The sequence below is a fragment of the Oncorhynchus mykiss genome, chromosome 3 (genome assembly GCF_057628025.1).
Source record: "Oncorhynchus mykiss isolate SJ-2025 chromosome 3, ASM5762802v1, whole genome shotgun sequence".
Lineage (NCBI taxonomy): Eukaryota > Metazoa > Chordata > Actinopteri > Salmoniformes > Salmonidae > Oncorhynchus > Oncorhynchus mykiss.
The window spans coordinates 30,186,673-30,201,141 of record NC_143024.1 but is presented as its reverse complement, the minus strand read 5'-3'; the positions used below and the strand labels follow the sequence as shown (position 1 = coordinate 30,201,141).

At 40.6% G+C, this 14,469-nt stretch overlaps 2 protein-coding genes across 10 annotated transcripts in view; one reads left to right on the top strand and one right to left on the bottom strand.

The window, feature by feature from the left end:
• Positions 1 to 1,650: 1,650 nt before the first annotated feature.
• LOC110511312 (uncharacterized) lies at positions 1,651 to 5,006 on the top strand. Of its 2 annotated transcripts, none has more exons than XM_021592284.3 (4): positions 1,651 to 2,241; positions 2,703 to 2,972; positions 3,534 to 3,683; positions 3,948 to 5,006. In XM_021592284.3, the coding sequence occupies exons 1-4, from the start codon at positions 2,205 to 2,207 to the stop codon at positions 4,145 to 4,147; spliced, it is 657 nt and encodes a 218-aa protein (XP_021447959.3). In that variant the 5' UTR covers positions 1,651 to 2,204; the 3' UTR covers positions 4,148 to 5,006. The 2 variants fall into 2 exon arrangements, with proteins under 2 accessions (XP_021447959.3, XP_021447965.3); XM_021592290.3 differs by having other exon boundaries at positions 2,024 to 2,241; positions 2,760 to 2,972.
• A 774-nt stretch (positions 5,007 to 5,780) lies between these two features.
• Positions 5,781 to 14,469, bottom strand: part of LOC110511301 (protein spire homolog 1) — a 70,931-nt gene continuing 62,242 nt past the window's right edge. For all 8 annotated transcript variants that reach the window (XM_090227539.1, XM_036970948.2, XM_036970959.2 and 5 more), the window contains 4 exons: positions 9,214 to 9,351; positions 8,901 to 8,999; positions 8,466 to 8,776; positions 5,781 to 8,268 (listed from right to left, as the gene is read on the bottom strand). In XM_090227539.1, coding sequence (XP_090083665.1) covers positions 8,007 to 8,268; positions 8,466 to 8,776; positions 8,901 to 8,999; positions 9,214 to 9,351 — 810 coding nt within the window. In that variant the 3' untranslated portion in view covers positions 5,781 to 8,006. The remainder of the gene's footprint in view (positions 8,269 to 8,465; positions 8,777 to 8,900; positions 9,000 to 9,213; positions 9,352 to 14,469) is intronic.

Here is a 14,469-nt window from a genome sequence, read left to right as displayed (position 1 = left end):
CTATTACAGCTCTGGTTATTAATTCACGTACAAACCTCATTTTCAATAGCTTTTCAATACCAGTCAAAAGTTTGGACATACCTCCAAATTCAAGGGTTTTTCTTTATTTTACTGTTTTCTACATTGTAGAATACTAGCGAAGACATCAAAACTATGAAATAACACATATGGAATCATGTAGTAACCAAAAAAGTGTGAAACAAATCAACATATATTTTCTATTTGAGATTCTTCAGCCAATAAGTGCTCAGCATATGTGGGAATTCCTTCAAGACTGTTGGAAAAGCATTCCAGGTGAAGCTGGTTGAGAGAATGCCAAGAGTGTGCAAAGCTGTCATCAAGGCAAAGGGTGGCTACTTTGACGAATCTCACATATAAAATATATTTGGGTTTGTTTAACACTTTTTTGGTTACTACATGATTCCATATGTGTTATTTTATAATTTTGATGTCCACTATTCTACAATATAAAAATAAAGATTAACACTGGAATGAGTAGGTGTGTTCAAACCTTTGACGGTACTACATATCTAAAACCCTCCTCCCTAGTACACCAATGATATGTATTTTTATTTTATTTTATTTTATTTTATTTTACAAATATTAGAATTTTTCTTCCACTTTGACATTACATAGTATTTTGTGTATATCGTTGACAAAAAAATACAATTAAATCCATTTTAATCCCACTTTGTAACACAACAAAATGTGGAAAAAGTCAAGGTGAATATGCACTGTATATGTCATTTGGACTGGAAGCAATTGAAAATTAGATCTGTGCGCAAATTAATAAACACAGCTAAAATAAGAGAAATATTTGTAGAAAATCAAAGGGGATGAATTTTGAAACAAGAAAATGTGTAACTTTGATAATAGAGGTCCAGGAACTCATCACACTTGTCTGTATATCTATAGCTCATATTGACAGTGAGCTATTGAAAAGGAGACTTATCACAGGAAATATTCGTATGAATATCAATGCAATATAAAATGGCAATTCTAATGGGTGTACTATGGACAAGGGAGATCAACAATATAAACTCAAGTGGTTTTAGATGTGTATGTAATTTGGACTGGAAGCTATTGAAAATTAGATCTGTACATTAATTAATAACCACAGCTGTAAAAAGTAATTCACTGTGATAATAGAGGTCAGGGAACACACTGTACTTGTCTGTAGATCTCTTTCACATGTGGAGCGGAAGCCTTTAAAAAGAATAATTATGAAATATTCATTTATAAATCAGGGAACTTTAAAATGGGAATTCTAATGTGTGCATCATGGATTAGAGGCAATAGTGACTTTGCCACAAGTGATTTTAGCTCTCTAGGTCATGCAAGTAGGCTACAGTAGGTTGCATATGAGTGAGAAAGATCATAGACCTATTTATGTTTTTTGAGCTCATATTGTTACATAAAATCCATTAAAAATAAACAAGATACAATTTTTGAATGTAATTATTGAGTAAACAGTTGGTTTAACAGTTGGTTTAACAGTTGGTTTAAGATCTTTCGATGATTTAATAATTTAAAACGTTTCTGTAAACACCAGGTACAGCTGATTGCATTTTTAAGATGGTCCCTCAGCAGTGATTTCATAATATTCGCCTATTGAAACCAACATAAAGTAACTTTTTTTCCAAAGGAAATGAATGGGGGGGAAACCTGTACATTGATCCTTATCCTCGTCTGATTCTAGATATATCACCTGAATCATCCTAGGACCTTCTATCTATGAGGTATTGACCTCTGAATATCAAACCAATATACAAACTGAAACCAAATGTACTGTGTTGATAAACCTTCAGTGCTGCTCAAATGGCTTTTGCAATTATTGGTTTAAGCATAGGATACTCCAGCTATCCTATAAGATTCGAATAATTCAAATGCATTTATAACGTTAACAATACTTTATATCATGGCCATTTTGTTGCAATTCTTGTAATGTATTATTCTGTTCTTCTTGACAACACAAGCGCAGTTGGTGAATTTATTATGAGGGTTGAAGCGGATGGAAACTCCCAAAACAGTCTGCGCATGCCCCCACCATTAGGGACTTTTATTTATTTTAAGTTTTGCTACCGCAGCCTATAAAAATTACCGACAAACGATTGCAGCCCATTTCTCATTCTCAGTCGAAATGATACACACAAAGTTATGCACTGTTGTAATGTAGTCTATATCGTTCTGTCAAATTAACAATTATGTTACTATGTAACGAAACACGCGAGATTTTACCTGGTAAGAAATCACTTTCTTCAAATTTTTCGTGGATTGACAATTAACAATTTTAGTTCTGTGTTAACCGAGATTACAATGGGTCTGATCTAAACAAAAAGTGATAGGCCTATGATATGTATGGAAGCAATTGATGAAAAACAAGAAAACTCTGTATTTAGGCCTACACTATAAACTATACAGTTAGGTGTTAATTAATGTTAAGATCTAAAATGTAATGGAATGTAGGACAGGCAGGCACGAGATGATGTTATGTTTACAGTCAGAAAGTGGTTTAGATGGGGAATAACCCGTGAGAATAACAGGGTCGGTGTGAAAGTGATATTTTTGCATTAGCCTACACTACACTTCTTTCATCTTTCCATCATATTTTATTTTGCATGAATTAAGCAAATGCCATATTACTATCATGTTATAACAACACTGAAATATTTCTGTTATTTTTTAATGCTCTCTCATCCAAGAAAGGAGCTTGCAACTTCATTTACACGCTCTTAGCAAATCTATGTCATGCTGTGCAGTGGAAAGGCTGTGCGTGTACTTGTTGAGCTCCAGGACCATCACAGAGTATGAGAGCCAGGTGATCTGGTCCCAGAGAACAGACATGGAGAAGGCTGCCAAACTGCTCCAGGTGGTGCTGAAGAAGGGTCACAACGCCTGTCTGCTCTTTTTCGACTCACTAGAAAAGTGTTGCCAGTGCCCCCCACAGTTCGAAAGAGTCACCGGCCTCCCAGGTGAGTCTCTTCAAAAGTGTACATTTTTTCATTTGATTAATTGCAAGTAAATTACTTTCGCCTACATGTCTATAGTTTTCATGTCGTTTTCATCAACATTTAAATATGGTTATGATTAGTCTTTGGCTTACGGTGATTTTGTGATTCTAAAGTAAATAAAGGTTAAATCAAATGAAAAATGAAAATAATGTTATGTGACATTTAGAGAGGTAGGCTAACTTGGCCTATATTGCAGCACGTTTTCTCTGTAGTATGTTATATGTTATGTATATGGTAAGCCACATTCTACCCCACTTTACCTTTTGGAAGCACTGGAAACCCAGCACCATTTGGTGTCCGATGCAGGTGAGGCCCAAGAATGTGCCATTCCTCCATTTTTTTTTAAAGATAAAGTGTAGGCTTAAATCTAAATGGTTTCTCCACGTGTCCAAAACTAAAGCTCATAGAGGTTTTTACAGTATGTCATCATCATGACGCAACGGGAATCACCGGGATACTGTTGTCAACAACAATTTCCCATTTTTCAACCTCTTCCCTTTTTTCTCACACCCCAAACAACAGAGAGGAGGAGGACCAACACTGCCCCAACTTACGTCATCAACATCAGCCATTCCAATTTGAGTAACTGCATCATTGGAGATGGCAACTTTCAAGGTGTGACAACGTGTATACAACAACCTCAGAGCATGGGTTCAGAGGATGCTAGGCATGGTAAGTTACAGTCAAATTCTCATCAATTCTTATATTTAAAATAGTGAGATACAAGATTCAAGCACATTCATAGATACAAGCGCATATGTACATATTTTTATTATAATAATTCACTTCTCTTTTTGACCTGCACCATTGGCACTCGGACCTTATTAAGCATTTTAATTTACCCTTCACTTTACCTTTCTTTACTGAGTTCAAAGAAGCCATTATATTCATAACTTTCATGTACTGTACTGCATTCCATTGATGACTCTATTGCAGAGACAATGGGAGGCAACGTCACCAGTGATCACCAGAGAGCAGTACAGGCCTGTCCAGATCCAGAGCTCCAGAGGAGTGTCCAGGTCTATGGGTCCCAACTACAGTATGTCATCATCGGGGACAACAACAACCTGCAGGCTGAATACATACCGGAAGAGGAAGAAGGGGAAGAAGAAGAACTCATTAATAAAAGTAACTGATTGGATTTGTGTAGTGCTTTTCCAGATGCTCAATGTGGTTTACATTGTATTGGGGAAACTCCCCTCATACACCACCAACTAGTTTCAATTTAAATCATTTAGCAGACTCTTTTATCCAGAGTGACTTACAGGAGCAATTAGTGTTAGGTGCCTTTCGGTTACTGGCCCAGCGCTCTTAACTGCTAGGCTACCTGCCTCTGGAGCCAAATGTTACATGTTCAAATCAGGTGATAGAAAGTTGTTTTTGAGATTTTTGTTTTAAGCCTATCCCAAACCTTAACCCTTACCTTAACCATTTAGAGTTAATGCCTCACCTTAAGATCTCAGAGTTAAAGCCTAAATTAACTTTAACCTAAAAAATGTGGAGTTAATGCCTAAACTTTAATGTCTAAGCTAGTTGTTGTGTGGCACTGCATCAGTATCCGACAGAGCCATACATATATGGCTCTTCTATCCTAGATGCCATCTCCTGCTGTTGTGCCCTTGAGCAAGTGACTGCACCACGGGCGACCGTGGCTCTCAATCCCCATAAGTGATATGGGGACAAAATGTATGGCCATTGGTTAAATTGTAATGTTCCTTGCTGTGTCGATGAACTTGATTTCTGGGGAATGTATATGTATTGTAAATGGCTGTGTATTGTTTGGATAGTATAACTTAACCCTACATAATCAAAGAATGAACCCTATTTTTGGTCCGTGGACTTATGGAGTAAGTATTGAATCTTACAGTACATACATTACGTTCTGTGAACCCAATGTATAATGACCGCACTGACCACCGCTATTGATAAAGTGCATTTCATTTGTTTTAAGTATTTAATGCTGTAACAAATAAAAAGGTGCTGTTTTACTTTGAATGTATTCGTAATTTCTTCATTTGAATGCATGTGTTGTGGCATACTGCATATCTTTACTGAAAATGATACTGTACGTATTCACTGTGTATTGTAAGTTATCAACATTTGTTGAAATAGGTTATTTCTTTAGAAAAAAAAAGTTTATTTTAAGGTACAGAAATTGTTATTGTTTTATCTGTCAATGAACAATATTTTTTTGCTTCTCAATATATTTTTTTGCCTGAAAAGCTGGCATGTCACCTAATGAAATATCCATACAACATTATAAAGGTATTGCATTACATTTTTATTATTCTTTGTCATCATTTCTTGAGCTCTCCTGGAGGGAGTTACATCTGGAAGGTTTGAACAGATTAAAGATACAAGCTACACAGTAGTACATGCATGTTGCTGTCACATATGGGCCTTTCTTTTATGTAGCACACAGTAGATCACCTCTACTTACTGTAGTCCATATTCTGTCCTGCAATGACTTGTTTTGTGAGAAACAATCTCTAAGCTAGTTAATAGTAGCCTGGATCCTACCTGAATAGTTCTGTTTAACTTTACCAAACAGAGCAATTTAGTTTGGATCTAGGCTAAGTTAATAGCCTCAAGTCTAAATGATTTTAGTCGTGATGTAAGTTGTCAAGGAAACACAGACCTGCTCTATGGACGGACATCACTATAAATAATATTTACATACAGTATGCTGAGTCACTGTGGATTCAATCTGTCACAACAATAATATGTTAATGATGAGAGAAGAAGGCAGAAATATAAGGAACAAGACTGGATTTGTAATAGTCACTTTAATATACATACATCCTGATTCCTGGCTCCCGAAATATGCTTCTGCTTCGAGTTTAGAGACAAACTGTATGGTTAAGACACACCACAGTCACACACAACTGATATACAAATTCATGAAGGCATCATTTTGAGGCTTTGAGTTGAACATGAGAGTAGCGTGTAATACCATACTTTGCGGCCTATACAATAAAACAGAGGGTGGTTTTAAGCATGTTAAATCATACCATAACTATTGTAAAGCAAAGAAAGACCATTTGAGATCATTTCATGTATTGTTGTACTGTTGTTGAATATGGGTGTTTATCTGCACAATATGAAATATTCCATTCAAAACCAAAGAAAAAGCCACGTCAAACTTACATCAATAAGTAAAATCAACATAACAGTAGGTATAGATTTCTTTCACAAAATATGAATATATTTCTGGGGGCGCATGCTTGTTACTGTAACAGACTAGATGATTTTTGGGGGCACAGGCTATATAAAGTCTTGACAAAAAGGGATTCCTACTGTTTGTGTCTGATTTTGTTATGATTATCTAGCACAATTACTGTACCTGCTCAATGATATCACGCGTGTTCAACTACCAGTGACAAATACTGTGTTAATATTGTTCCTTCATCATGTCATAGTGTTAGTATCATAGAAATAGAATGAATTGAACAGGGTTGGAAGCTCTAACCCTGGACATTTGACTGGTAAACTCATCTGTACACTCACAATGGCTCCATGGTAATGCAATGAAATAATGTCCATGGTTATTTGGAATGTTCTATCAACTGATGCTGGATTGCCATGGTAATGAAGACTGTTCATTCAAATGATGCTAACTGATGTGGCTCATGCAATGCAACATATTTAGTCAGTTGAGTTTTAGTTTAGTCATGTCAGTTGAGTTGAATCAACAAAACATCACAGCACAGAATGAAGGGTACACATCCTGCTTTTACTTCCTGGCATGGGTCTAAATTGAAGATGCCAAAGGTTAAGACAACGGGATTCTAATATCCCATAATATTATGTAACAATGGTAATTGTCAACATACTAACCATTCTATTTCTATGGTTAGTATATTCAGTAGTCTGACGTCTTTTGCAGAAGCATGCTCTAATCGGGGGCTGCGATGGCTATCTATAGCAAGGTCAATGAATATTTACACCAGAGAAAAATACTTATTTGGGTTTTATATTATGGTTTAGACAGAAGGGAATCCTTTTGGCACTAAAGCTGACACCTGACAGTCCTGTAGACCCTACGCCTAAGGAGAGACAGGTGAGAGGTTTGGGCTACCTTCATGGGTATGATCCAACTTTGAGCAAAGTGACACGCTGTTTGTTTACCTGTTTTCTTTATGGTAAAAATGATGCTTCATCAAGACCGCTCAGAACCCAGAGAACATCAATGAGCATAACTCATTATTGTACCGTCAGCTAAAAAGAACCTGAACATGTCAAGAAGAGTAAAAAGGGGAGACAACTTTTCATCACAAACCACCTGACTCTAAGCCGAATCATATGTACACATGTATACCATAACGTAGAAAATGATAACTTGTAAAAAAAAAACATTACAGTTCCATATATTTTTAAGTCATCATCCAATCGTTTGTTGCTTTTGTCTCATATTGTCTCCACTTTAAGGTGTTCACAGCTCTCAGTATGGGACTTGTGTTGTTAGCATCACACCTACTCTCTTACAATAGAATACCACAGCCTGAGGAATTCAAACATGGAGCGTTATTTTGCCTTGTGCTCATTGATTTTTCTGTGGGTGAGTAGCTCCTACCACAGTATAGGGGGTGATTAAGGCCATACCGCTTTGAATCTTTACACTACCTCATCCTTTACATTTGATCATTCAGTGTCCTTAACCACCTCTCTATGGCAGAACATTACGGGAACATTTACATTACTGAACAAAATATTGTATAAAATGGACTAGTATCCTTTTGTCTGAAAGTACTGGTACTCTATGCAACGATCAGAGGACATGGCAACAAGCACTGACTACACAGTCCACATTCCTCCAAGGAAAAGTAAAGGTCCACAGCCCGCTCTGACAGCATCGACAGACAGACTAAACTAGACACATCTACTGGTATAGGTCATCCAGATCAAAACCCAGTCAATCAGAGTTCTGTATTGTGCCATAAGTTCTGGGAGCAGCTAGAAGACAGTGGAGAAGGTAGACAAGGACGAGGGGAGAGTCTAGACCTCGTTGATTGTTCTTTCCGAGGGTCGGTAATCAGCTCCCTTCGGAGACGACATGTAGAAGGACTGGGTCTTGCGTTTTAAGCGTGCCCGCTTGGTGGCCAGGGAGAGGCTGTGCTTGCTGGAGGAGATGATGTCGTGGATGAACTTCTTGCAGTCCACGCACACTTCCATGGTGCTCCAGTCCTCCGTCAGCTCCGCTGGGAGCTCCACCTCATCACGGGACTGGGACTTCTCCAGACTACTGTGTTTAGACAACCTGAGAGAAGGAGGGAGGAGAGGTTAACACTAAGTTGTGTAACAGAGGTTCCGTCCCTGTCCCTCACTGGGCTCAGTCGGTTACAGTTGCTCTTAAAATAGAACATAACTTCAATTGAGAATAAGTCTTGTAAATCTAAGACAGGGGCACATTTAAAAAAGAGTTATGATCTTGAGAAGAGGTAGAGTGGTGTCTACTTGGACATGGTCTTCTGAAGGCTGAGGCGGTGGTGGCTGGTAGAGGGTTTCTCAGGCTTGAGGGCTGCTGCTGCTCTGCTTGGTCCTGCTGCTGCTGCTGCTCTGCTTGGTCCTGTTGCTGCTGCTGAGGCTGCTGCTTTAACTGTTGCTTTTCCTTTTCCTGCTGAAATTGCTGCTGCTGTTGGGGTGGCTGATGGACCTGCTATACTGGCAGCTTTCCCCAGGGCTGCTACCCGGTCCCTGGGTAGAGTGGTGGTAGAGCCCAGGGAATATATGGGCAGGTTGGCATAGGGCTTGGAGGGCAGCCTCATCTAACAGAGAGACAGACATAGAGCAGAGTATGAACACACTCATAAAGACACTGGAGGTACAGTATAGGACTGTCAATATTATGGGCTGACTTTCTATCAGTGTGGGAGAATAGATATGACATACTTTTTGACAGCACTGTGAACACACAGGCCTTTTGCAGAACTGGCAGGTGTAGGACCAGGTGAACAAGGAAAACCTTTTGGATCGGCAACAGAAGCAAAGCTGTAACAAATAATTAATTCAGATAAGGTTTAAGTTTAAAAGTTTAAGACAAAAGCAATCAAATCATTCAAAAAACAGTGTGTGATCAAATCCAGTGAGCACAAAGATTTTGAAAGGAACGTGTAAGATGATTTTTCCCAACAATAGGTACTGTGATGTTTAGTCCGAGAGACTTGTACTTCAGCTGGGTGAAAATGAACAGCGGTAAACTGACCTTTCCCTTCTTCATAGCGTTGTACACGTCCTTGTACTGTTGGAACTTCTCCAGGTCTGCTTTGACCAGCACCTGTCTGATGTGCATCACCTCTTCCACCGTCAGGGACAAGCACTCTACCGGGAAACAGAACTCCTCCTGAAAACACACACACACACACACACACACACACACACAGAGTACCAGCCGGGTTACTATGACAACCACACTAACTGCCCTTGTTACCATTCAGTCCACACACACCAGCACCTCTCGGTGCACTCTGTCCGAGTTCAGACTAGTTTGGGCAAAAAAAGTCTCTTGGCAAGACGAGGGGACAAACAAAGCACAAAGGGCAAGGTACGAGTAAACAACTTGAGTGATGACAAATAATGTCAATATTCCTGAAAATTCCAGAAATCAAATCAAATTAATCAAATCCAAAACCAGCAGTAAAAAATAAAATATCATTATATACAGGGGGTGCCAGTACAGAGTCAATGTGCGGTTAGTAAAGTAGTATGTACATGTAGGTAGAGTTAATTAAAGTGACTATGAATAGATGACAACAGAGAGTGGCAGTGGTGTGGGTAGCCATTTGACTAGATTTAACTAGATATTCAGGAGTCTTATGGCTTGGTGGTAGAAGCTGTTTAGAAGCCTCTTGGACTCAGACTTGGCGCTCCGGTACCGCTTGCCGTGTGGTAGCAGAGAGAACAGTCTATGACTAGGGTGGCAGGAGTCTTTTACAATTCTTAAGGCCTTCCTCTGACACCGCCTGGCATAGAGGTCCTGGATGGCAGGAAGCTTGGCCCCAGTGATGTACTGGGCCGTTCGCAGTACCCTCTGGCATGGGTCCTCAGATACTCAAATGGTTCTACAGCTGCAACATCGAGAGCATGGCTGAGCAGTTGCCATACCAGGCAGTGATGCAACCAGTCAGGATGCTCTCGATGGTGCAGCTGTAGAACCATTTGAGGATCTGAGGACCCATGCCAAATCTTTTCAGTCTCCTGAGGGGGAATAGGTTTTGTTGTGCCCGCTTAACGACTGTCATGGTGTGCTTGGACCATGTTAGTTTGTTGGTGATGTGGACACCAAGGAACTTGAAGCTCTCAACCTGCTCCACTGCAGCCCTGTTGATGAGAATGGGGGCGTGCTTGGTCCTCTTTTTCCTGTAGTCCACATTGAGGGAGAGGTTGTTGTCCTGGCAACACACGGCCAGGTCTCTGACCTCCTCCCTATAGGCTGTCTCGTCGTTGTTGGTGATCAGGCCTACCACTGTTGTGTCATCAGCAAATTTAATGATGGTGTTGGAGTCGTGCCTGGCCGTGCTGTCATGAGTGAACAGGGAGTACAGGAGGGGGCTGAGCACGCACCCCTAAGGGGCCCCTGTGTTGAGGATCAGCGTGGCAAATGTGTTGTTACCTACCCTTACCACCTGGGTGTGGCCAGTCAGGAAGTCCAGGATCCAGTTGCAGATGGAGGCTAAGGTGTCCTTAGCTTATTGATGAGCTTTGAGGGCACTATGGTGTTGAACGCTGAGCTGTAGTCAATGAATAGTATTCTCACATAGGTGTTCCTTTTGTCCAGGTGGGAAAGGGCAGTGTGGAGTGCAATAGAGACTGCATCATCTGTGGATCTGTTGCGGTGGTATTCAAATTGGAGTGGGTCTAGGGTTTCTGGGATGATGGTGTTGATGTGAGCCATGACCAGCCTTTCAAAGCACTTCATGGCTACAGACGTGAGTGCTACGGGTCAGTAGTCATTTAGGCAGATTACCTTAGTGTTTTTAGATTACCTTAGTGTTTTTGGACACAGGCACTATGGTGGTCTGCTTAAAACATGTTGGTATTACAGACTCGGACAGGGAGAGGTTGAAAATGTCAGTGAAGACACTTGCTAGTTGGTTGGTGCAAGCTCGCAGTACACGTCCTGGTAATCCGTCTGGCCTTGTGAATGTTGAACCGTCTAAAGGTCTTACTCACATCGGCTGCAGAGAGCGTGATCACACCGACTTCCGGTACAGCTGGTGCTCTCATGCATATTTCAGTATTATTTGCCTCAAAGCGAGCATAGAAGAAGTTTAGCTCGTCCGGTAGGCTTGTGTCACCGGGCAGCTCTCGGCTGTGCTTCGCTTTGTAGTCTGTAATCGTTTGCAGGCCCTGCCACATCCGACGAGCATCAGAGCCGGTGTAGTACAACTCGATCTTAGTCCTGTATTGACGCTTTGCCTGTTTGATGGTTCGTCAGAGGGCATAGCGGGATTTCTTATAAAATTTCCGGGTTAAAGTCCCGCTCCATGAAAGCGGCAGCTCTAGCCTTTAGCTCAGTGCGGATGCTGCCTGTAATCCATGGCTTCGGGTTGGGGTATGTACGTACGGTCACTGTGGGGAAGACCTCATCGATGCACTTGACAGATGTGGTGTACTCCTCAATGCTATTGGAGGAATCCTGGGAACCTATTCCAGTCCTGTAGCTTAGCAAAACAGTCCTGTAGCTTAGCATCTGCTTCATCTGACCACTTTTGTATTGATTTAGTCACTGGTGCTTCCTGCTTTAATTTTTGGTTGTAAGCAGGAATCAGAAGGATGGAATAATGGTCAGATTGCCAAATGGAGGGTGAAGGAGAGCTTTGTATGCATCTCTGCGTGTGGAGTATAGGTGGTCCAGAGTTATTTTCCCTCTGGTTGCACATTTAACATGCTGAAAGGAATTTGGTCATTTCTTTACGCTGCCTCTGGGTGAGCGTTTTCTTGTTTGCTTATGGCGGAATACAGCTCATTCAATGCTATCATAGTTCCAGCCTCTGACTGTGGTGGTATGTAAACAGCTACAAATAATATAGATGAAAACGCTCTCTGTAGGTAATGTGGTCTGCAGCTTATTATGAGAAACTCTGTTCAAATATTTTTTATTGAACACACACAAGAATGGTGTATAAAAGACAAGTATACAATTCTTATCTAAACATCAAAGAGCAGACAGGAACAACAAGACCCAGAGTTCTGGGTACAAAACAAATAATACAAAACACGACATACAGACCAAGAACATGTAGAAAGAAAGAGGGTAGATGTCACCCCCCCCCCCCCTCCCGATTGCGCGGGTGGCAGGGCCAGTACATGCTGCCCAAAGGTAGATTAAAATACTACAATTGAGTCTTTGCGTTAAAATGTACAAATTCACAACGCCAACTGGTCCAGAGAGGAAAGGCTGCCAGATTTGATCAAATGTTGAAAATGTATTGTTCAGCATATATCTAATTCTTTCTAAGTGTACAGTGTTTGTCAATTCACTGAGACATAATTTGAAAGAGGGAGCTTCCCTCCTTTTCCAAAACAACAAGATCATTTTTTTGAGAAATGAGACCGTAAGAGATTAGTTGCTTTTGGGGAGTTGGTTAATCCGTTTAGGGAATCAGACACTCCCAGGATTATCAGAAGCGGGTCTGGGTCTATTGAAGTCTCCAGAACTTCAGAGAGGATCCTAAAAACTCCACACCAATAACCATACAAGCTATAGCATAGGGCAAAGCAGTGGAGTAGTGTACCCTGCGCAGCCTGACATTTGTCACACATAGGGGATGTATCAGGGAATATCCTATGCAGTTTAGTTTTGGAATAGTGTAATACCTTGAATTGTATGAGACGATGTCTGGAGTTAATGGAGCATGTGTGGATATACTCCAAGCTATCTTCCCAGTCTGCCAGAGAAATGTAAGTCCCTACTTCTTCCTCCCATGTTGCCTTAATGGCATCAGTAGAAGGTGTGCTAACAGATTGAAAAGCATCATATAGACGAGATATCAGTTTGTCTGAGGTGGGGCATATTTTTATGCATCCGTCAAACATGGAAGGTTTAGCATTCCCAAATGTTGGGAGGTGTTTTCTAACATAGTCTCTAATTTGCAGGTATCTGAAAACGTTACTTCTGGGAAGATTATAAGTTTCCCCCCAGCAACTCAAAGGAAGCAAAGGTCCCTTCTATATATAAATCCTGTACTGTACTTATCCCTAACTCTCCCCATCACTCAAAGGTGTTATCAAGCTAAGAGGGGGCAAAGGAGGGATTCCTGGCAATAGGGAACATGAATGACATTGGTCTAAGCTTAAAGTGGACTTTAATTTGCTTCCAGATTCGGACTGTGCTACAGTATATATAATAGGATTGTTACGATAAAGTGACATCTCCAGATTGACAGGAGACAGATTCACAGCACCAATAGAGAAGGGGTGACACTCCTCCCGCTCCATACTAAACCAGCTGGATGACAGAATCACAGCGCCAATAGAAAAGGGGTGACAATCCTCACGCTCCATACTAAGCCAGCTGGATGACGGAAGTGCGTCATCCAGCAGAAACGCAACAGTGCGGAGGTTAGCGGCCCAGTAATAAAATATAACATTTGGAAGAGACAATCCTCCTTCCTTCCATCTTGGATTTACAGAGGTGTTTTTTTACCTATCCTGTGTGTTTTATAATCACAGATGAATGGATAATTGAGTCCAGTTGTTTACGAACGGATTTATGTATAAATACTGGGATGTTCTGGTATAGATAGAGCAGTTATGGGAGGAAGACCATTTTAATGGCATTAATTCTTTTGAGCAGAGAAATTGGGAGAGTTCTCCAAAATTGTATGTTTGCCTTGAGTTTTTGCATCAGAGAGGGGAAATTCTCTTTAAATAGTGAGGAGTATTGTTTGGTAACTACAATTCCTAGGTAAGTTATCTTCAGAAAAATGTACCTAACTGGAAGATGTTCTAGCCAAGAGGTGTTTTGCAACCGTATGGGCATTAATTCGCTCTTGTTCCAATTTATTCTGTATCCCGAGAACAAATGAATCACATCAAGAATGGCTGGAATACTATCTTGGGTATCTGTTACATAGAGGAGGATGTCATCTGCGTATAGGTAAATCTTATTTAGAGTATCTTTAGTATTATTGCCGTGTATTCCTGCATGAGATCTGATCGCCTGAGCGAGAGGTTCAATAATTAGGGCGAAGAGCATAGGCGACAGCGCACAATCCTGCTTTGTCCCTCTGTAAAGGTTAAATCGGGGAGACAATGATTGGTTAGTGAGTATTCTCGCACAGGGGTTCCTATATAAAAGCTGGATCCGAATTTATGAACCCATCTCCAATATTACATTTCTGTAGGGCCTTGAATAGATGGGACCACTCAACTTGGTCAAAGGTCTTTTCAGCGTCAAGAGATATAACGGCAAGGTCCACGTTGAGTAACCTCTGAGAATACATAATATTGAAGAGGC